Consider the following 23141-nt stretch of genomic DNA (forward strand, 5'->3'; position numbering starts at 1 on the left):
CGGAGTTGAAATGGACCGTAAAGATCTTCCAGTTCCAACCCTGCCATGGGCTGGGACACCTTCCTCTAGACCACATTACCCAGAGCCCCATCCAGCCTGGTCTTGATCTCCCTTTCCCCACCAAGTCTTCCTGGGGGTTGTCAAACCTCCCACCACCCCAAAGAGAAATGCCCCAGGGGTTGCAGACACCACTCAAGACAAACCCCTTCCCCAAGACACACCATCCAACCCAATGACATATAAACCACACACCAAACACCTGGCAATGGACAATTTGTTCTTTATTGATTAAAAATTAGAGACATGCAGTAAAATACAAAGTCCAAAAAAGGAAAAAAAGCCTGAATATTTTACATCTTTCATTATAATCTACAATACACCAAAGTTGTGAAGAGGATCCGTTTTCATTAACAGAGCATTGTCCTTAAAAGTAGGAACTAACTTAAAATTACCACCTGCTTCCAGGTTCAGATTTGCACAAAAACCAAATTCTTAATGACACTGGAAAACAATTATGAACAGCATTGGCACTTACTGGAACAACATCAGAAAAGACAGTTGTCTAGCACTGTAATAGCCCAAGTAAATACTTTGGATCCCTACCCAAAAGATCTGGAGATCTATAGAGCAAAAACCATCAGTTTCTTCCTTACTTATTTTCTCCATTAAAGAACTACGGAGCCTTGGGTTAGTGGGAGCTCAAGCTCTCTAAGTCCTGGCTTTGGGAAGATGGGGAATAACAATAAATAGATGCTGCATTGTTCCATTTGAGCAGTTTGAGTCCTACCTTCCTCAGCACCAGTACACAAATGAACAAGGAGGTCCCCATGGCATGCAGGCAGAGGGGAAAATAATACTGTACCACAACTACCTCGTCTCTGTATCCTAAAGGTTTCCAGTAAATCCATACTGAGCACAGGGTGACATGAAAATCATGGTGCCAGCCTGCTCTTCCCAAGCCAAGCAGCTCGTCGGGGGATGCTGTGGGGAGTGCTTTGTGTCAGACAACAGGGAATAGTGCCAGAGGTGCCACATGCACTTGGCCAAATCCAGCCACCACCAACTCCCTGGTATCGGGCACTCGTCTCCTGGGCTCTTGAGAGCATCTGCTCAACACCCTGGGATGCTCTCGCTCCCAAATCCTCTTCCTCCTCTCCCTCCCCTCCACACTCACCAGCCACGGGGCTGCAAAGAGCCCACGGGGACATACCCAATATCCACCCAAGGCTAAAAGCAACAGGGGTGGTACAAAAAGAACATGCACCATTTCCGGAAGCTTCCACAGCTGCTCATAGAGAACAAGATATAAATACAGATTGTTCATCTGAAGACTTGGAAATTAAAATAAGTCCTAATTGAACCTAGTCATTCTGCTCTGTTTCTGCATTGTTTGTGGCTGATGGAAACAAAACACATTTCCATCTGCGTGCTAAATTACAGACTTAACGATTTCTGTGTAGAAAACACTCCAGAGCCAAGAGCAGTTACAAAGGCCAACTGTGAAACAGTAGGAAAAGAAAAAGAAAAAAAAAAAAAAAAAAGAGTCAACACCATTTATTATTCACATATTGCATTACAAGTGTCTCTTATCAAACTCAGAGCATAATTTATATTATTCATGTAGAAACTCAACTTCAACACCACATAGAAAGAAAAGCTAAATACGTGTGTGACGGGGTTTCAGTGACATCCTGATCAAACGTGGGGGCTCGGCCGGCGAGGAGGTGCCGGCCCAGGCCGTTAGTGCAGGAGGGACACAGCCCGGCGCCCGCTTGCCCAGTACAACCACTCTGCTGGCGATTCTTTATTGCTGTAAAACACGACAGGGATGGTTCCACGGGTACCAGTTTGCGAAGGACTGGGAAAACACGTCGGGAGGACTCTCTGCGCAGCCAGGCATGGCAGAACCGGGCTTGAGGAACAGTCTGAAGCGCGTGTTTCCCAAACACAGGGTGACACAGATCTCCTCTCCCTCTGACCACGGATATTGTGTTCATCATCTGAAAGACCAGTAGCAATGCCTCACTGGTCTGCTTCAAGAATAGACTACATCTAAGATGCAGGATGAAAGACGTTTTGAGGAAGGACTGCTTAACGTAAATTAAAAGGTTCAGCCCTCATGCCACGCCTGGCACTCATGTGGAGAGAACCAAAATGGTAAAAAAAAAAAAATAAAATTAAGGCAGTTTACAAAGGGAAGCTGACTTCTAACACCTCAAAAGTCAAGGAACTTCTCAAAAACGCAAACACAAGGGAAGGCGGCTCTCCCTCCTGTGGGTTAAGACTCAGCTTGCTTTCTCAGGTGCAAGCATTCAAACCAGCAGTTTTAAAACACACAGCCAAAGAGAAGCAGATTTCTCAGCACTCCAGGTGACCCAAACAACATGTACATTGGTGTTTCAGATAGAAGGAGAAGCAGGTAAAGAACAAAAAAAAAAAAATCCGTTCAGTATTAAAACTTGTGCAAAAATAGCAAGTGAAAAAAAATGAAACCACATGTAAGCAAACATTTAGGCAAGATCATCAGAGCAGTGGAACCCCCTGCTTCGTACTCAGTAGTATTTTTCTTTAAAGTAAGGCAATAATAAAATGAACATGCAGGCAATGACGTGTTGGGTCTGCATGTTTTGAGATGACAGATACAAAAACATGAGAGTTGTTTACAAAAGGTGTAAACGTCATCGGTAATTTCAGGAAGGTTTGTGATCCTATTAAGGAAAATGTTAAAGCTTCTAGGAAGGGGGCTGTAGTTCAATTCTTTGGCAGTAGTGGTTTTTTTTTTTTTTAGGCTAACAGAAGCATTACGAATATGCACATGTGGGTTCTCAGTTGGGAAACATCTCCTGGGACCATTGTTTAGCTGATGCTGAGCTGTGCAAATCCTATAAGTTTGCCATCATCCGGGATATCCGAGCCTTCGACACCAGACGCCTGAAACAAGGAACAGAGATCCAAATAGCAACATGCATGCTCTACCCTCCAATGCAAACCACAAGAAGGTGTATCAGGGTGTGGGGAGGGAGGAGACAAGGGACAGCTTTGCACTGTATTCAGCAGCTCACACTGCCTGAAGTTAAAACTGAGTACTTTCATTTTCTTGCTTCTTTTTTTTGAAGCTACAAAGGGCTGGGACTGAAGTTTTGCCAAGGTCTGCTCTGACTTGGGCTACCTGCAATAATTGGGGCAAATCAAGTGAAAACTCCTTACAGAAAGAGCAAAAGATAATGGCACTTAGTGCTTCACGCCCAGTAACCTGGTTACACCTTCTCTTTGCCACTGTAACTACCTCCGAATTTCATTGCCTCTGAAAGAGTCACCTGCAGTTCTCTCAGCTCTCCAAGCCTATCTGCTGTCAGTTTTGCCCCACACTTCTTTGTTTTCCTTTTTTCTTCTTCATTCCCTCATTTCCTCCTCAGGAACAATGTTATCTGAACCCTCCTCATTCTCCTCCTCCAAGAAAGGAGTCCATGCAATTCTTAGCCCTGAAATATTTCTGTAAGTGTATATTCCAAGTGCCCAAAACACCCCTTTGTAACATTTTGATAAGTTTATTAGCAAGGATAAGGCAATGCTTGTATTAGCACATCATCTCACACTTATTTAACCCAGGTGCTGCTCAGAGGATACAAGCAGGGAGCCTGCACTGCCTACAGTGAGATAACCAGTAGGAAGCTTTGGGAAAGAAGGGAGGATTTAAGAGTGCATACATCAGATGCCTGCAGTAGACATCTAAATGTAATGCCTTCTCCTTGAAAGGGACAACTTGTTCAGTTAGGGAACAGGAATAAATACCAGTTTGAAAGTGACGGATCTGTTTGCTTGGGGCTCTTCCACAATTTTCTGCAAATTAGCTGCAACTGAAAGCACACACACACACACACACACACATAAAGAGAACAGGCAAATATTAGGACAGGCTAGAGAAAAACATCCCAAACTCATCAGCCCTCTTTGTATTACTTAGCAAACTCTGAATTTTTACAGTTATTAAAAATGTTTAGGTCTCAACTAGACTCTATCTCCTTAAATCTAAAGCTTTAAACTGAAAATGCTGTCATTGTTACTCTGCTACTTTTTCAGAGGTAGTTATTTTTCCCTGGATGTGGTGGGATTAGTAGTAATAAGCTGCCCAGCTGCACCTGGAAATCCAGTTAATTTTGCACTACCAGCCTTTCCAGATCCTGCTGCCTGTGCATAAGGAACAGTTTTGCTTGCTGTAGTTGAAATACCCAGGCAGTGCTGTTGTGTTTAAAAGCCTCAACTGCTGCACAGAAGGACCGGTTTGTTTAGCAAACTGTTGTCTGAGGTAATTGTTCAGCCCCACATGACTTGTGCTGCTGCCCCAGAGCACATGCACCTTGCACTTCCTTCCCCAGTCCTATCAAAACCCCAAAGCCTGGCTGATTCCAGTCTCAACTTGTGCAGGACCCGTGAGCAGGACAGGCTTGTGCAGCAATTTGGCAATGCATCTATGTCAGATGATAATGATTTAGCTAATGCATCAATTAGACTTCATTCTGCATTACAAGGAACATTTGCTTCATAATGTTTCCAATTAAATCATATTCTTGTGAACTGGGGGTTGCCTACACGTACTGGCACAGAACTGTCACCAGAATTGACAGCAGTTGTGTAGAGACACTGGAGTACAGAATCAAGGCCACAGCAAACTCTCCTAGCACCCACTGATCAGGTCATTTTAAACATGCAAAAAATGACTGAAATGGTTACAGTAGAAAAAATAATATGTAATTACCTATTACCAGATCTCTGCCATCAACAAGCCCTGCTGAAATGAGCTCCTGGGACACACCGTCCGCAGTATCTGTTGGGGAGAAACCCAAGAGCTGTCACCACAGAGCAGAGATTGTCCAGCTGATGGAGGCATCACACACAAACCTAAAGGAGCTTGTACAAACCTGACAGCAAAAGTGTTCTTTACAGAAGACAGGTGCAGTCAGAAAGCTCTGAGCTAAGCTGTGAATTCACTGGAATTCATCGAAGGGCTGCACTTTGGCCATATCCATGAACAGTTTTACAGGAAGGGTCTTCTCAACAGCAGAGCTCCAAGCTCAGCCACAAGGAGCCCTTTAGGAAGGCACCATGGACAGACACACAGGGGTTCCATACACACAACTGCACAACACCAAGCACAAAACTTCCCCTTCACACACACTGCAATTTCCCACCAGCTCACCTCTCCCTGGGGTGAATTCAAATCGAATATCATTGAGCTCTTTTTTTGAATTCCTGTGGAAAGAAGAGAATTTTATGGAGAGAGGCCATTTTATGATCAGCGCCCACAAGAAAGTGCTGTCATTGAATAATCAGTTTGTGAAATGAATTCTTTGCATCCTTCCCCCTCAAAGGCAGAAACTAATCACCTGGGTTTGCATATGGAAGCAGCACAGTCTGCCTCCAACCTGACAGAGGCTGATCAAGTCCAGGATAGATGAGTGCCACGTCTCAGGTATAAAGCCTTGTTGTTCCACTGTCTCAGCAACTCATATCCATCAGCAGATATATCCTTGGAGCACATGCTTCAGAGGAGGGAAGCACCCACTGTCTGCAGATGCACACCCATTGTGGAACTGACTGGGAGGTGATGCCCAGAGGCCCCAGGCCAATGCTCACCAACAGGGATGAGAGCCAGGTTCCTCTAATTAGAAATGTCAGCGTGTGAAATGAGTAGATTTTGAGAAAGATTTTGCCTATTTCTAGGGACATAGACCAGAATCCAACTGGGTAAAAGCTGAACTGACTGAAATCTGAAGTTGTGCCCAATGATCCAGCACAAGGCCAAAACCCCTGGATCCCTGATCCCCCTAGGGAACTGTGATATATAAATAATTGTGATTCATGAAACAAATGGGTGATTACATCAAAATAAAACAAACGGATTGTAAAACTTAATTACACCCCCATAAAGAAATAAAACAGACCCTTACAAGGTCAAGAGGCCTAAAACCTCCTTACTATCCTAAGAATAAAATATAGTAGAACTTTAAATCTTTTGGGTGCCTGTTCATCCAAGAATATGGGAATTATGACTGGTTGGAGTGATAACCATTTAGCTTTAGTTGTAAGAAAACCCATATATTACTTAGCAAAAACCTGTAGAATGTATATGTATATGATATAATTAATATGCATGAAGTAGCTAAGATAAATACTAAATGTACCCTGTAGTAGGGGTGTGCAGATTTGGGAAACTGGTCCCATTTATAAAAACAACTTAAAAATGTTAAAGAGCTAATCCTCGAAACAAGCTTGTAACCTTGAGAGGCCAATTCATAATGTTGTACCTAGAGATTATATATGTAAGATTTTTTACAGGTGAACCCCTGGAGCCAAAGTGAAAAATCTATATCAAGTGAGCTAATTACACGAACTGCAATCAAAATTAAAAAAGGCAACTTCCTTAAATACATTACACCAAAGTCAAAAAAACGCCAAGATCTGCGTAGACAACATCGCCAACAGAAAATTTAAAATAAAATTAAGACATAAACCGACAAATGGACACTTAAAGACATTTTTGAAACTTTTGACTCTATTACTGTATACAATAACTAAGACAAAATATACAAAGTTAATATTATAAAAATCAAAAAGTCACGAATCAATAAGTTAATAAGAAAAAAGGGGAGGGAATTGTGATATATAAATAATTGTGATTCGTGAAACAAATGGGTGATTACATCAAAATAAAACAAACAGATTGTAAAACTTAATTACACCCCCATAAAGAAATAAAACAGACCCTTACAAGGTCAAAAGGCCTAAAACCTCCTTACTATCCTAAGAATAAAATATAGTAGAACTTTAAATCTTTTAGGTGCCTGTTCGTCCAAGAATATGGGAATTATGACTGGTTGGAGCGATAACCATTTAGCTTTAGCTGTAAGAAAACCCATGTATTGAATACTTAGCAAAAACCTGCAGAATGTATATGTATATGATATAATTAATATGCAAGAAGTAGCTAAGATAAATACTAAATGTACCCTGTAGTAGGGGTGTGCAGATTTGGGAAACTGGTCCCATTTCTGTCACCCAGCTGGTTGCTTGCTTTTACCATATAATAAACTATTATTAGAAACTTATAGAAACTCGAGACTTTGTTTATCACAGGAACCCAGCTAATCCCTCCTTTCCACCCCATTAGAGTTTAGCAATGTTTATACAAATACCAAAACCTCTTCCACACTACAGGTTTTGCCAAACTGAAGTGGTTGTGATAAACTGCTTTTCTGGGTCCTGGTTTCAGAACAGTGGTTGAAATCCAAGCTGAGACAACATATAACCACCACTCTATTAATTAAGAGGTACAAAAGTCTGCCAGTGTCCCTCTGCACACAGGCTCACTTTGACAGAACAGGCCAGTTTTGTGTCCTTACCTTAACCTTAGTACAAGGCTGATGGGGACTTTTGTGTCTTCCTGTACCGGAGCTGCAGCAGCTGCAGGTGGGGCCTGCAACAGAATTACATCATTTTAAAGCAGATTAACAATTCCTGGCTCTGGTTTTAAAACTAGAGATAACCTTGATCAACTACAGATAAAAATAAAAGTTTAACTTGCTGTTAGAATCACTACAGTGAAAATAAAGACGGATTAATGAAATAAGAGAACTTCACACAAATAGTATCCAAGGAGGGCCTCTGCAATACTCCTGAAAAGAATAAAAGCTACACAACTTTGAGAAATGACAAAAGGGCAGGAGACTACAGAAGTGCTAATTGTAAAAAGATTGCTTTGCATTAAAACTTAAGGCTTTTGGTTATTCAAGACCTCCTGTGTTTTAAACCCTGCCCCAAACATTTGATTTAAAAACCTGATATAATTGTGAAGAGTACCTAGGAAATAATTTAATTGCCAGATTAGCATAACTCTCAGTTACTTTTTTTTTTGTGAAATCAAAGCCTTTAAGAGCATCTAGCAGCAATTTTATAGCTGCCTATTCTCGCTTCTAAATTACATCTGAATAATTACATTTGGAATGTGTAATCAAAGCATTTTATATTGGTCAGCAGCAGTAGGAAAGATCCAGGAGTTGTCCATCTTCACAGCACTTATGACAGTTCCAGTAAAGGACTAATTGTTAATCAACATCCACCAAAAAAGTGAAACAAAACAGAGAAGTGCAGAAGTTTGTCACTCTCCCAACTGCACAAGTCATCTGCACACGCTGAGGCAGGGATTTTACAACTGCAGTAACAAGACAGACACAACACCAGGCTGATAATTTAAGCACAGAAGTCTTGACCAAGTTTTTTTCATCTAGATCACTTGCTTTTTCATGAGAGGAAGAAAAAATAACCCTTTGTTTAAGACAAGTATTTTACTCCATGGTGCTCTTGGGCCAGCAATGCAGCTCAGGGCTTCTGATCACAACCTGCTTTCTGTTGAAGCTTTATCAGGTCAGTGAAAACAAACAAGGGTTCATGGAGAAGCCCAGAGCTCTGCAAAACAGTAACCAGCAAGCAACAAGAATCAGAAGAGCCATAAAGAATAACACACTGACATAAAGAGCTATAAAGAACATATTGACAATAAAGAGGTATAAAAAAAGCATAGTGACACTAAGAGCTATAAAGAAGAACTCACTGACACAAGTTAATGAAGTTTATCTTAGGACAAGCTACCAACAAACAAGCTATTGGGCACCAGTGGCAGGGAGGAAGTCACGCTGCTAGTGCAAATCAAAACACTGTCACCAAGACCACCACTGCTGCTTCACTTTACTGAGAGTCCCAGCCTTCACTGCTGTTGGTGTTTCAACTGCTGCATAAAATTCAGGGATTAAACACTGGACTTTTTTCAAGATATCTGAAGGGCTTTAATTTAAGTATTAAAGCTTGGCTACATTGAATAACATAGAATGTGTCAGACCACAACTCCACTGTTTTTGTGTAATGACTAATGGATTGTCTTTAATGGGTTTGTAATCAGGAACACAGAATCACAGAGTGGTTTGGGTTAAAAGGGACCTTGAATATCATTTAGCTCCAACCCAGGGGCAGGGACACCTTCCAATAGACCAGGCTGCTCCAAGCCCAAACCCCATCCAATCAGGTCTTGAACAATTCCAGGGATATGGAGTCCACAACCTCTCTGGGCAACCTGTGCCAGTGCCTCACCACCCTCACAGTACAGAATTTCTTCCTAACAGATCTGACTGCAGTGATATATTGCACTTTCTACATTCTTTAAAATAAAGTTAATGAAACACAGGAAGAAGTAAGTCTAAGATTTATTTTTCAGATCAGCACTGTCAAGTCTCTTCTCTTTGGGTCTGCCAAAGGCTGATGGTCCCCCCCCCAACAGTGACAGGCTCTCCCCACAAGAAATGAACAAATGACTCCAGCAAATATGAACATCAGTGTCTTTTATAAAACGTGTGCCATCACTCAGGAGTCAAGCAAGCTCTGCAGTGCTTTACTCCAGCAAACCACATGTTCTAAGTGTCTCAGAAATTATTTGGGTTGGCCATTTTCCTGTGACATTTGGAGAACTGAGGTCCTAGTTTCTTCCTCACTTTTCTCTCCACTTTTACCCACAGGTGCCAGTGGTGTTGAGACACAAAGTCAGAGTCTGTTTGTGCTTCACCTTAAATACCAGGAACAAGGAGCTTCCACTTAAATGAGACTATCTTTTTTTCTTACCTCTGACCTTGCCTCAAGCCAGAGTCTACTCCCTGAACAGCATAAAAAGTCACTGCTTACCCACAGAAGAATAATGAAAAACTGCCACACCTACACTGACCATCTTCCTTTTGCAAGCACCAGCTGTCCTTGTACAGAAACTGCAGCACTAAATCAACTTCAGACAAGAAACTTCCATGGCTTCAGATCATTCTAGCATGTCTGGAACAGAACAGCTAAGTGCACCTGAAAGCTGGTAGGAAGGGCTTCTGCTCTTACCTGGGCTGCTGCTGGGGCTGCTGCTGGAGCTGTTGCTGGAGCTGCTGCTGGGGCTGCTGCTGGGGCTGCTGCTGGGGCTGCTGCTGGGGCTGCTGGAGGAGCCTGACTAGGTGGAGGTACAGCAGTTTGAGGTTGTGCAGGTGCTTGTCCTGCAGCCTGAGGTAGTTGAGTAGGTGCCTGTGCTGGAGCATTGAGTGAAGGACCTGGAGACTCAGCTGACGGAAAGAGCTGCAAGTAAAAAGGAGTTTTAACGAGAAAAGGAACTCAAGAGTTCTGACTAAAGCACCAGCTTTCCCAGAAATGCTTGTTTGCCACATAAATCACTTAGAGAAGTTCAGTGCCAGGGGCATTCCCAGGCCTCCAGGATGCTACCGCTGATCCCAAGCTGGCATTCAAGGGGTTTAATGTGTCCTGACATTTGCAAGTTTTACCCATCTGTAAAGAAGGATAAGAAACCAAGATACCAGCATGAGCATGGATCTTGGACAAAAATTACACTCTGTGGCAAGGGTGAATGCACACAGATCATATCCCAGGATGAGAGCACCCTATCCTCCAGTTTCCCTCTTTCTCGGAATCCGAGTCCTACTTACAGTTCCAAGCAGCCATGCTGTCACAGCAGAAAAACCCTGCTTTGACTTGTCTTTCCCTTCAGAGAACAAAACCTAGCAAAGCAGTAAGATAACTATCGACAACTGATCCATTCAGAAAAGTCAGAGTCAGAGCAATCTGGATATTCAATGAAAAGTGAATTCAGCATTCTTCAAAACACACCAGACAAGGTTTAGGATTGGACTTTATTAAAGTCAACCTCTTGGGGGAAAAAAATAAATTAAAAAAAATTAATTTGAGGGTGGGGAAAAGAGGTAAATGAAAGTTCAATCTTTTTTACCTCTTGTTATTCAGAACAGAGAAAACGATTTTGGCACTGGAGCCAAAGAACTGTCAGCTTGCCGGCACTTCAGTGTGCCCTTCAGCTTACTCTGATGGGTTGTAGGAAATATAAATCACCTTGATTGTTGAAAACTTTGGCAGGAGACCTCCAAATCACAATATATATTAAAGGATGCATTACAATGGGAAAATTCATCCCAAAGGGATTCTGGTTTTCAGCTTTTTCTTTGAATTTAGAATTTATGTCAAATTACAGTGCAGAACTATAGTGTTTCTTAAGATCTTCCTCTATAAACATTTCTGGGAAACGAAGGAAGAACAGGAGAGCCCAACCCAAGATGAATTTCTAGGAGACAGCTCTGTTTATCTTTCCACACAGGTAGGGAAAAGACAGACATAGCACAGTCTCTGGAAGATAAGCAGTCCCTATCACTGAGAGATAAGATATACCAACATTCCTAATGCAAGAAACAGTTCAGAACTGAAGGAAGACTACACATTGCAACTGAAGCCTTGTTTGCTATCAAATATCACTACAGATTCCTTTCACAGTTCTGAGCAGGTTCTGAGTTCTCTGGTTCCAAACTAGAGAATTTGACTATGCAAACCAGAAATCTCAAAGTTGTGTTCTGTTGAGTTTGTGTTGGGTTTTTTAAAAGAGGAAATGGAAACACAGCTGTTTTGCTTTAATTATTCTTGTGACCAATTCATTACCTTAAAATATACAGACTTTTGCCATAGCAAATAAAGTAGACAAGACATACACCAAACTCCAGGAAGAGCTCTTGGCATTACACAGCCAAGAATTCCTTTTATGGGGAGCTCTTCAAACAGAGCTCAGCTAGATACACTAGCTTCTACTTCACACAATATTGCTTTCAAAGGCTAATAAAGCATGTTCCTAGAAACAACAGCAATAACTAGGAGTCATCATTTCAGGAAGCCACTGTCTATTCAACTTACCTCGGAATTCTGTACAGGTTCTTTCACTCTGGGAGACTGAAAAACAGAGAAAAAGCTGTCAGTGCTTCAATGAAAGTGAAACCTATTGACTAGGACATGTGAGAACCATACTGACTGTGAGAAACCTACATAACTGTTTTGGATTAAATATGTGTATTAGCAAGCACAATAAAACGAATATCACACAATTTGTTGTGATGTTGTACCACCCAGAAACAGAATCAGTGTTTCAGAATTTGCAATTGATACTTCCACATTGGCACATGACACCCTGAGCTGCTATCATTGTTACCCATTAGCAAAATCCAGGACTCTGGAAGATCACTCAGATTGGATCAAATTACTTATGCACCAAGATGGCAAAATCCATTTTAAGCTACCCAAGCCTGGCAGAAAACGATAAGCCACACAAATCTGCCTGGCAGAATTCTGCTAGAAAACAAATCCTCTTTGTATACTTAGAGAAGTAGTTTGCAAACCAAGTTCCTTAAAACATATAAAACCTTTGTGGGGTGGGAGGGGGGAATCAGCCTTGGTTATGCTGCTTTATAGAAGGAAATCCCTGGCCTGCTCTCCCTGCCTTTGGACTCTGCATTATGCTGTAGCTCTTTGTGAGAGAAAGCAGAGAACTGACAGGTGTACAGAGTTCAGCAGTGAAACAAAGAGATCAGTGGAACAAAGGAGAAAGTGCAGTCGGAGTAATGTGACCAACCTTTGCTTATCAGTAAAACAAAGATAATAGCATTAGCTGTTTCACATGAGCAGAAAGGAATTGTCAAGCAGGGAAGCTCTGCATTTAAGAGAAGCTTAGGCTTCCAACAGGTCCAATTATTATATGGAGATACGTAGGATGGTTTGGTCCATGCTGGGATTAATAAAATAGGTGTTCCTTTCTCCACACAATGGTCTAACAGACAGGTTGCTATTTGGACAGTAGAAGCTCAGCAGCATAACATTAAGCCTCATCATGCCACTATCCTGAGCCAGTCTATGCAGTAACCAAAGCCACTACCTCACCAAGCGCAGATCAGAGCAATCTGTAACATATTACTCGGAAGCTTGTCATGAGAAAAGGTTAAAAAGTCTTATTCTCAGGACAGTAAATTGCGAAAAGCCCTCTGGACAGGAGGAGAAGGAACATTTCCCTCACAATGACCGTGTGCAGGCAGTGTCAGGAAAAAAGTCATGCAGCTGGAAAGGTAAAGCCTGAAATCCATCTCAATGTGCTCAGCCTTCGCTTGACAGTTACCAGGCAAGATGAAAAACGTGGCATTGCTCCCAGAGAAACAGCCATGCTCCACATCTGCAGGCCACAGCTGCTGCGCTTTTCTTTCAGGCACAAAGCTCATATCCAAGAGTACCTGGATGCCTCAAGGAATTACGTAAAAGGAACTTGTCTGAGAGATCACAGTGTGCTAAACACTGTACAGACAAGTAAGGAAACACAGGCTCTGTCCCTCAGCTAACAGCTAACCCAGATAAATGACAACCAGAAGTGTTGAGAGCTGGTTGAACATGAGCCAGCGTGTGCCCAGGTGGCCAAGAAAGCCAATGGCACGTGGCCTGTGTCACCAACAGTGTGCCCAGCAGGTTCAGGGCAGTGGTTGTCCCCCTGTGCTGGGCACTGATGAGTCTGCACCTTGACTCCTGTGTTCAGTTTTGGGCCCCTCACTAGAAGAAGGACAGTGGGGTGCTGGAGCAGGTCCAAAGAAGGGCAACAGAGCTAGGGAAGGGTCTGGAGCACATGTCCTATGAGAAGCAGCTGAGGGAGCTGGGAGTGTTTAGCCTGGAGAAAAGGAGGGTCAGAAGAGACTTTATTGTTCTCTACAACTGCCTGAAAGGAGGTTGTAGCCAGGTGGGGGTCAGTCTCTTCTCCCAGGTAACAAGAGATAACACAAAGGAAATGGCCTCAAATTACACCAAGGAATGTTTAAATTGGCTGTTAGGAAACATTTTTTCACTGATAAGGTGGCCAGACATCGGGACAGGCTGCCAAGGGAAGTGGTAGAGTCACCATCCCTGGAAGCCTTCAGAAAACATGTAGATGTGGCACTTGGGGACAGAGTTTAGAGGTGAACATGGTGGTTCTGCGTGAACAGTTGGACTTGACAACCCTGGAGGTCTTTTTCAACCTTAACAACTCTACGATTTTATGAAAAATGTGGACAGAAAGAAAACAGGACAAACATTAAAAGGCACGAATAGGATGACTTGGAGGGTTAGTTCTAACTAATTTTTGCTTGTGTAATCAATGATGTGAGTAAGCAGTGATATGTGACCACACAACTCACCAGTGCACAGATTTATTGGGCAAAAGAATGCGAACGATTTAAGAGCCTGGAGAACACAACTGCTTTAATTTGCTTTAATTGGAATTCAAGCTTTTAAATGCAGAGAGGAAATTCAGTAAGTCTTTATATCCAGAGCCTGGAGAACACAACTGCTTTAATTTGCTTTAATTTGAATTCAAGCTTTTAAATGCAGAGAGGAAGTTCAGTAAGTCTTTATATCCAAAAGGTAATGCTGAGCCAACAAGTCACCATATTTAACGAATTGAAGAGATACTTCTGGGTCTGAGTATAATAAATATTTATCTGCTTTCAGGTGCAGACCTAGCAAGAGACTTGTAAAATCCATGTTTGTACACAATAAATTCACCCTATTTTTTCTGTAAAGTGGAAACAAGTAAAAAATACAAACACTTTTCATTTATGTAGATGCTTTTATGAACGTTAATACTTCAGTATTTTGGCAAGTTAAGTCAGTCTGCAAGGCCTCACTTTAAGGCTGACAGCAATAAAATAGAGGTACAGATGGAATCACAGAATCACAAAATCGTTTGAGTTGGAAAAGACCTTTAAAGAGCATCTACTCCCCCCCCATTGCAATGGGCAGGAATAAAAGGTGACACCTAGTTAACACAAGTTATTCTATCCAACAACTTAGTTAAAATTGCAGAGGGATTTACAGACAGGAGGAATTTACACCCTGTGTTTGAAATACAGCCAAAACCACAGGATAAACACTAGTCCTCAATAGCACCACCATATTCATGGCAAAAATCGGGAGTTTGTATACAAGTCTTAGAACTGCTTGAAAAGGGATCAAATTCAAGTACCTAGGCAGACATGCAGTGAGGTTGAAGATGCCACAGTGCCCTTCCTGATATCCTTGAACATATGGGTTTCCCAAAGTTCTGTGGTATATATACATGGGGTGCCTTCAGAATCCACATTCAGGTAACTCAATTAAGACCTCCTACACCAACACCCCCTAAAGGATTGCTGAACAGGAGACCTACAAGTAAAAAGGCCAAGCACAGCCCAAATTAGAGCAACCAGAACAGACAGCAGCACAAGGAAATATGCCAAACCATCAAGAAAAAAACTGGCTTGTAAAGGAGCTTGTAAACATGTGTGCCAATCTGCTTCTTTCTGCCTAAGAGGAATGAAACGAGTACTGTTCAAAACACAGTAAATAGGGTTAAGTCATAGTACCCTGAGCTTAGAGACAAGATACAACAAGTTCTAAGTAATCTCTGAAAGAGAATTAGGGTCTCTTACAATATTGCCTCCTAAAATCTGATCATATTTAAACCTACAAAAGGAATTTAGAAGAATTCAGCTTATAAAGCACCAAAGCAGTAGCCACCTGGTACCAAGATCTTCCTTGACTGTGTAATACGAAGCAGGACACAGTAAGCTCTTTAAAAAGTCACGATAATTGTTCTCTCAAAAAATGGAATTACTATATTAGTAGTGGCTTTTAAAAACCCAAGCATTTCAAAAGATGCTAAAAAGATGCAAAATCCTGCATTTAATAATTAAGTGCCTATTCAAAACACTAGCAGAAGGAAGACTAACGAAAGAGAAATTAAAAAATTGTAAAGGAATAAATGCTTCAAACCAATACTGGGGGCTTTTTTCCCTTTCACACTGAAAAGCTTCGTCTAAAAATCCTTCACTGTCTCACTAATTCAATTACAGGATGATTAAAACACAGGGTTTACTTCACGCCACCTGCTGTAGTGAAAAGGGACCAGGCAAACCTTTACAGTCAAAACCCACACTGCTGACTGCTGGGGGAAGACAGCCTGAAAATTCATTGCAATCTTTTAGCTGATCATTATGCATTACTCCTCTGTGCTCCTGGGGATTAGTCTGGGTTTGAGGGGCTTTGTGCATGTGTTGGGAGAGGGGAAAGTGGTGATTTTTTGAGTATTTTCAAGTGCTGGACCAATCACTCCTGTGACTTCAGGGATGCTGTAAGGTTTTCTACCAGGACTAATCGATCTCAGTGTAACTGAGGGGATGGAACCTTGTGTGCCATAAGCACAGGCCCTATTGATTTTAGCTCCATCCTGGAGAGGGCAGCAGGACAAAACCTCTCCTGATATTTCCAGAAGAAAGCATCTCAAATAGTCAGCACCCTTAAAGGGAATATCTTGGTTCCAGTGAATTAGTATGCTGAGCTGGGAGCAGAGCAATGTGAGAATGCACATTTCCAATTACACTGAACATCCCTGGATGAGACCAGCTGTGCCCCACAACGATGACAGAAAAGATCAATACAATTTCTTCAACCTTCAGTCTGCTTTCTCTGCTTCAGCTCCAAACTCCACGGCAGGGATTGTAATTTGCTGTGTATCACACATCAGACCACGTGCTTCCCAAATATATTCAGACGTACTACAAGTGGAAAACAAAACAGAGACAGTGAAGTTTGAGGACTCACCCTGAGCTGTGAAATTGCTGCTCTGCCTTCCTCACTTTCTTCATCTAGTTCATCATCACTCCATTCCCAGCCACCATCTTCAGTCTTATGAAGACGCCCACTGGAGCCTGGGACCCTCCGGACCTGCTCAGAACAAAGACAGAGAGCTTGTATCAAACAAACAGTTTCTACAGTTGGTCTTTTTTTAGGAGGTACAGCACCAGAGCATCTTCAGGTTGCATCACCAGCCAGGGTACCTGAGTATTTTATTGAAATGTCTAGTTTTCTATCTAAAAAATGCTGTACTACACTAATTATCATTAAAAATGTGAATGCAAACCTAAAATACTAGTACAACAGCAACAGCAAGAGCCCGGGAGGTTTTCAGTACCTTTTTGGATCTTTCAGTGATTGTTGGTGCTCTCTGCAACATCTTCTCTTGCAAAAATTCTTTATTCTGCAAAAGAAAAAAATACCAAACATTTGCTTTGCTGAAAATGCCCTTTGATTCCTTCAGTGTCTCTGATAAAGTAACTGTTAAGCTATTTCTAGCAGAAAGTGGTTCACGTGTTTCACCCCCATATAACCACATCCTTACTCTCAACTACCGTATATAAAGTTTCATCCTAAATACCTTTTCAGGTAGCAGTGACACTTTTCCTTTGCAAAGTGATATGGAATTAACAACTGAGGAGTTGGATATTATTATGATTTACTGGGAAACACACTTATTATACTGCAGCATCTGACACCCTGCTGAGGCATTTGGCATTCTTCCACCAGCAGATACTACACCACCTGGATCCAACCCCTTTGCTTTATCTTACTCCTAAATTTATGCCTGTCCAACTGTCAAAGGCAAACCTCAGATGTCAGGCAGGCTGGGATGCAGGAATCCCTGTATGCTGGAGTAATAAGATCGAGGAATTAGGGCAGCAACATTGAAAGTGAATGAAAAAACATATCACATTTATGTTTAGAGAGGAAGTAAATGCAGTGATCATGACAGAATAAATATTGGGAAACTGCTGTGATGCTTTATTGTATTAAATTTCCTCTTCAGCAAGATGCTCCAAACTGGAGTGTGGGCTCCTGGTAGTATAATTTTCTGACTGCTGGACTGCAGGGCCAAACTTCAGGTTGGAGAGGAGGTGGAAGAAGCCAGGTAGGGACAGTGGCATTGGCACTGGGATTTACCTGGGTATTCCACAGCACACGAGTGAGGATGGAAAGCCCTGTTGTCTCTGGCCATGCAGTGCTGCTCCCAGAACTCCCCTGCAATGGTTGCTTGCAGGCAGGATGGGGAGTCTCAAGACACATGCTGTCATTCCTGATAAGTGGCTCTCAGCATTATCAAAGCATACTTTCACATAACATAAACTGCATTTAAATATATGACTCAATATAGATGTGTAGAAGTTGGATTCTTCAGCCCTCAAGTTCCAGCTGTCAGCTTGGCAGTGGCTGATGTATGACAGTAATTGAACCCTAAGTGTGAACTGGAACACGTTTTCACTTCAGTTGCTGGGTTAAGTATTGCCTCATTCACAATAATGTTAATTTTCTATCACCACACATGCTAATATGTTACTCTACGGCAGCTTAATGAAAGCACAAAGGAGATTTAACACACAATGAAGTGTAAAGTGATCCAGAACTCGCATAACAAAACAGAGAAAGGTCAGCAATGTGTAAGCCATCTTGTCACTTTGGACACCAAGTGTGCATCCAGCATACAGATGCCTAAAATCCCACCACAGACAGTGAAAACCCAGTTAATATTGTCAAGAGCCCAGACATCAATTAAACATGCCCTAAAGCAAACTGCTACATTTCATAAACTGGATCAATCTCTAGACTTCCTTAGTTCACAGAATTATCAAATCACAGAATACCCTGAGACTGAAGGGACAGGCAGGGATCATCAGCTCCTGGCCCTGCATAGGACAGCCCCAAGAATCCTTCCACGTGCCTGAGAGCGTTGTCCAAACACTTCTTGCCCTCTGCCAGGCTTGGTGCCATGACCACTGGCACAGGGAGCCTGTTCCAATGTCCAGCCACAGTCTGGGTGAAGAACCTTTTTTCTAATATCCAACCTAAACCTCCCCTGATGCAGCTCCATGCTCTTCCCTCAGGTCCTGCCACTGGTCACTAAAGAGATCGGTGCCCACCTCTCCACTTCCTCTCATAGGAGGAAGTGCAACCTTCCCTTGGTTGTACCTGTTGGATTTCTGTCAGCTTTAATAGAACATCCAGCTCCTGAACAGATATCTGGATTGGCCACTTCCATTTAAGCATCTTAATCTGGGAGTTGAAAACTACTTTGATTAATTGGTGATGCAGCCGTGCTATCCCAAGCATCGAATCTCTTTTTGACAGTTTAATCTGTATTCTGCTACAAACCCTGTGCATTTTGATCACAAACATGCCACAGAAAAAATAAGGAAACAGAAAATATTTCCTCAGGCCCATGAAAATACAAGTTCTCCCTTGTATTACTCCTGTCTCCCTCAATAAGACCCTGCACATTGCATATGCAGTAATCTCCAGGCAGTAATTACATAATGCTTGCTGGCAGTTCACTTCAAGGCTAGAAATGGGAGTTTCCTACTGTTTTGTATCACAGGATCCTCACTTTCCATATGGTAACACAGGGTGAAATAGATTTAGGTAGCCCTGGCACAGTGGGCCTCATTCACCCTTTGCATACAGACTAATTATAGAGTTTATTAAAATATAAGTTACACTCGCTGCCACAGAGACCTTTATGGTTGGACAGGCAGCCAGAATGGAACCATTACAAGAGAAGAACAAAACCAAAAGGCACACTGAAAGACATTTAAATGCTGAAGAATTTCTAGATAATTTCTCTAATGACAGCACACACAGGAGGTACAGAAGGGGGGTTTCATTCTGTTCCTTCACAATGACCCATTCAACTCACTCAGCTATGCTGGCCCTGAGTGAAATAGCCACACTCTTGCCAATAAAGCTGTCACCACACCTATCATGCTTCTGAAAAGTCCTCTCCACAGATCAGTTTAGGAAGTGTGTCCTTACCTTTGCTTTCGTGAAAAATTTGTGTCTTAAGAGTTCTGCTGCTGTGGGTCTGTCAATAAAAACAGATGCAGAAAAGACAATTATAAGTGCTCCCTTTCAACACAACGGTCTTCCAGGTTGCTGTAGCTTCTTGTAACATGGCATCTCTTAAGGGCATCAGCTTCTCCTGCACAATTCCCTAAAAATTAGTCAATGCATTCCAAGTGAATTTTATAACACCAGCAGTCTTTTAAACACTCAGTGTATTCTGACCAAAGCCTATTCTGTTCCAAAGCAATTAGTTACTTGGGACTGGGGGGGGAGAAGTTGCCCCCTTTTTGATGCTGAGCTTGAGACTCTTAGTTAAGAACAGGATCACAGAAACAATTTGCTCAAAATTGAGATCACAGAATCATCACCTGCCACAGGAGTGCAGCACTCACTGTGTGAGAGTAACAGCTATTTCAGAGATACTTGATTAAATGTGTGTAATTAGTTCTATTGAACACAGGCAGGATGATCAATCTTTGTCTATTGGAATAGGCGCAATTACAAACTATTTTCTCCTTTAAGTCAAACTTTGGAATAAATACTGGAAAGTAAGAGACACCCCTTGGTCAGTTTAGGAGGAGTTTTCTAAAGACTCAAGCCCAAATGAGAAAGTAGCAGCTTAGAGCATTTCCCACACTGCAAACGGTGCTTAAACAGTAACAGAGTTTAATGAGTAACTTGTAAAGGCCATTCATCTCAGGGTTTATTTCATCTCAGACTACTCTAACAAAAAACATTCACCTTATAGCAAGGGAGTCCCTAAAATTATTAAAAAGCAACTGCACTAAATTCTCCTCTTTGAGAACTCATGGAATATGCCTCCTGCTCCCAGAGTGGGGATGATGCCAGTGGCTGTTAGTGGTGCTTGGGGAGAGAGAAGGGGTGTGCCATGATCCAGAGTGATTATGTATAATCTGATCAGCACACATCCTAACCTGCAGGGATAGGATATGCTTTAGAAAGGTGAAAAAACATCATGCTGTGAAAAAGCCCCAGCTATCAGCATTTATCAAGCACTCCACTGGATTCATTAAGCATTTGAAGCGCATCACATGATGTGTGAGAAGCCTGTGCTCCTGGATCTGACACAAGAGGGAACTGAAAAATGTCTTCATTATTATTATTTTATGAAAGCGCTTTTTCCTTTCCAGAATTAAGTTTGCTTACTGAGGAGGAAAAGGAGGGGGTAAAAAGAAACCCTAAGAGGTATTAAAAACAACACAACACACACTCCCCTCAGTACTATTTCCTACAACGCTGAGTAGTCAAGATATTGTTCAAGGAAGGCTGAAAGTGTCATCAGGTCACTTAAACAATCTGCATTGATGAAAACATGCTGGTAAAATTTGCCAGTGTTTTTCCTAATTTCTCCTCCAAACCAAATATTACTTGTAATTAAACAAGCCAAAACTACACTGAAAGCCTTCTTTGCACTGGCAGATTTTAAAAAAGTTTATTTACGCAGTTTTGTAAGTAAACACACATTGCCCAACCTGCAATTTCTAGTTTATAAATACAGAGCAGTTTTGACTGGGAACAAAACATGAACTGCAGTCACCTGCTGGAGGTGGCAAGGGGAGAACAGCCCTGCCCACACAGTGGACTGGGATGCACTCTCATTAACCCAAATGGGGGATGTGTGCCCTGGCCAGGCACCATGCCAGACATTTATCCACAAAAATAAGGACAGCCAAGAGAATTTGTTGCCACACAGCAAGACTGCTGTGTTCATTGTGACTGAAAGGCTGGAGGGGCAGAGAGTGCATCGACTTCAAAAAAACAGGGAATACAATGAGGTTTGTGAGTTTGTTGGGGTTTTTTTTTAAATTTATTTTGGTGTCACCCGTTCTTACCTTTTTTCAGGGTCTTTTTGTAGGCACGATGAAATCATCTTCCTAAATGATTTCCCATACTTCTTCAGCATCTCCTTATCTTGCACACCAGTTTCCAAAGATGGGGGATCATTTTGTAGTGTCAGCATTAAAACCTGAAAGAATTATGTCTATTGGCAATGAGATTTTTCTTGACCTTTGTTAGAGACAGATCTTGGGAAAAATGTACTTTTAGATAAGCATTTTCATCAAGCATCTGAGTCCACCAGGATGTGTTAGCAATTTAAGTTACTCTTTCCCATCCCATCTCCTGGCCCACAGGGGAGCCTGTGGGCCAAACACAAGGTTGGGATGTGATTTCAGGCCTGTTTAGTGTGATTAAAGGTGCAAGCAGAGCAGAACATCTACCAGCCTTCCTCCTTTGAGATGAGCAGTTGTGCAAGGCATTTGAATCAGTATACCTCCCTGCAGGTATTTCCTAGCTAGAAATCAAATTAATGTAAAGGCAGAAAGGCAACCTAAAAAAATACAAAGGTTTACTTCCATGTACCAGTGCAACAGCAGGTGAAGACATTTCTCACATAAGCACCCATCAAGCCAAACTGATTATTTCCTTCACATCACTTAGATATTCTGAAGGAAAGGAAGAAAATTACTCATTTCCATTTCCACTACAACTTGTCACCTACATACAGATGAATATCTATTTTTAGAAAAGGAAGCAGCACGTAGCATATTTAAATAGCTTTCAACAGCTATATTGCTTAGGGCAGCAAAAGCCCATCAATCTAGCTGGAATTATACAGTCCATGACAGAATTCCCTGCTTTTTTCAGCACTCCTTGGAGGGTCACTTAATGCATGGGTAATTTTGCTACATAACAAAATCAATCTGCAGTGCAGTACGATTGCATTCAATAAGTAAAAGAGAGAACTCTTCTTTGAAGGCTACACAACTGGAACCCAAACCTAACAGAATTAGGGACTCAATTCTATCTACCATATACAGCACATGATACTAAATAGGTGATGTTGGTATTCAAAGCTTCATCCCAGGCATTCAAACCACAATAAACAGAAGTACAACTTGCAGAAGCTGCTGAAAAATGCTACCAATAATCACAGCACAAAAGGAAATATCAATGAAAGCAGCAACAGCTAAACCAGCAACACATTTTCCTCAACTCCTCCCTGCTCTGCCACAGTCTGTAGGAACTTTGATGGCATTTCTGAACCACTCAGCTACTCAACAGTCCCTACACAGACATGACAAGTCTTAAAATTAATTCTATAAGAGTTAAACCTGTGCAAAGTCCTGGCATTTAAAGGGATACATGGATGTGCCTGTTCTGGGTTGGGAGTTACTGGATTTCCAAATGCTATTGTAATTGTGGGGTGGGAGGGGATTCACCCAGGTCCTGAAGAGGTGACCCACAACTCATACAGCACTCCAGCAGGCAGGACTCAGAAAAGGAAAGTTTGTCCCATGGTATCATTGAGTGATTTGTGTTGGAAGGGACTTAATTCCAATCCCCCTGCCATGGGCAGGGACACCTTCCACTAGCCCAGGTTGCTTCAAGCTTCATCCAACCTGGCCTTGAACACTTCCAAGGATGTGGCATCCATAATTCCTCTGGGTAACCTGTTCCAGTGTCTCATCGCCCTCACAGGGAAGAATTTCTTCTTCACATCTAATCTAAATCTTTCCTCTTTTAGTTTAAAGCTC

General features: G+C 42.0%; 1 protein-coding gene across 2 annotated transcripts in view; it reads right to left on the reverse strand.

Moving 5' to 3' along the window:
- Positions 1-264: 264 nt before the first annotated feature.
- Positions 265-23141, reverse strand: part of OXSR1 (oxidative stress responsive kinase 1) — a 92219-nt gene continuing 69342 nt past the window's right edge. The window contains exons 8-19 of one of the 2 annotated variants that reach the window (XM_064639068.1): positions 21438-21571; positions 19555-19603; positions 16886-16951; positions 16516-16638; positions 11782-11817; positions 10518-10589; positions 9925-10152; positions 7401-7474; positions 5198-5250; positions 4757-4825; positions 3793-3857; positions 265-2931 (exon numbers count right to left, since the gene is read on the reverse strand). In XM_064639068.1, coding sequence (XP_064495138.1) covers positions 2857-2931; positions 3793-3857; positions 4757-4825; positions 5198-5250; positions 7401-7474; positions 9925-10152; positions 10518-10589; positions 11782-11817; positions 16516-16638; positions 16886-16951; positions 19555-19603; positions 21438-21571 — 1044 coding nt within the window. In that variant the 3' untranslated portion in view covers positions 265-2856. The remainder of the gene's footprint in view (positions 2932-3792; positions 3858-4756; positions 4826-5197; positions 5251-7400; positions 7475-9924; positions 10153-10517; positions 10590-11781; positions 11818-16515; positions 16639-16885; positions 16952-19554; positions 19604-21437; positions 21572-23141) is intronic. The other variant, XM_064639075.1, reaches the window with a different exon arrangement.

This window comes from Pseudopipra pipra, chromosome 1 (genome assembly GCF_036250125.1).
Source record: "Pseudopipra pipra isolate bDixPip1 chromosome 1, bDixPip1.hap1, whole genome shotgun sequence".
Classification (NCBI taxonomy): domain Eukaryota; kingdom Metazoa; phylum Chordata; class Aves; order Passeriformes; family Pipridae; genus Pseudopipra; species Pseudopipra pipra.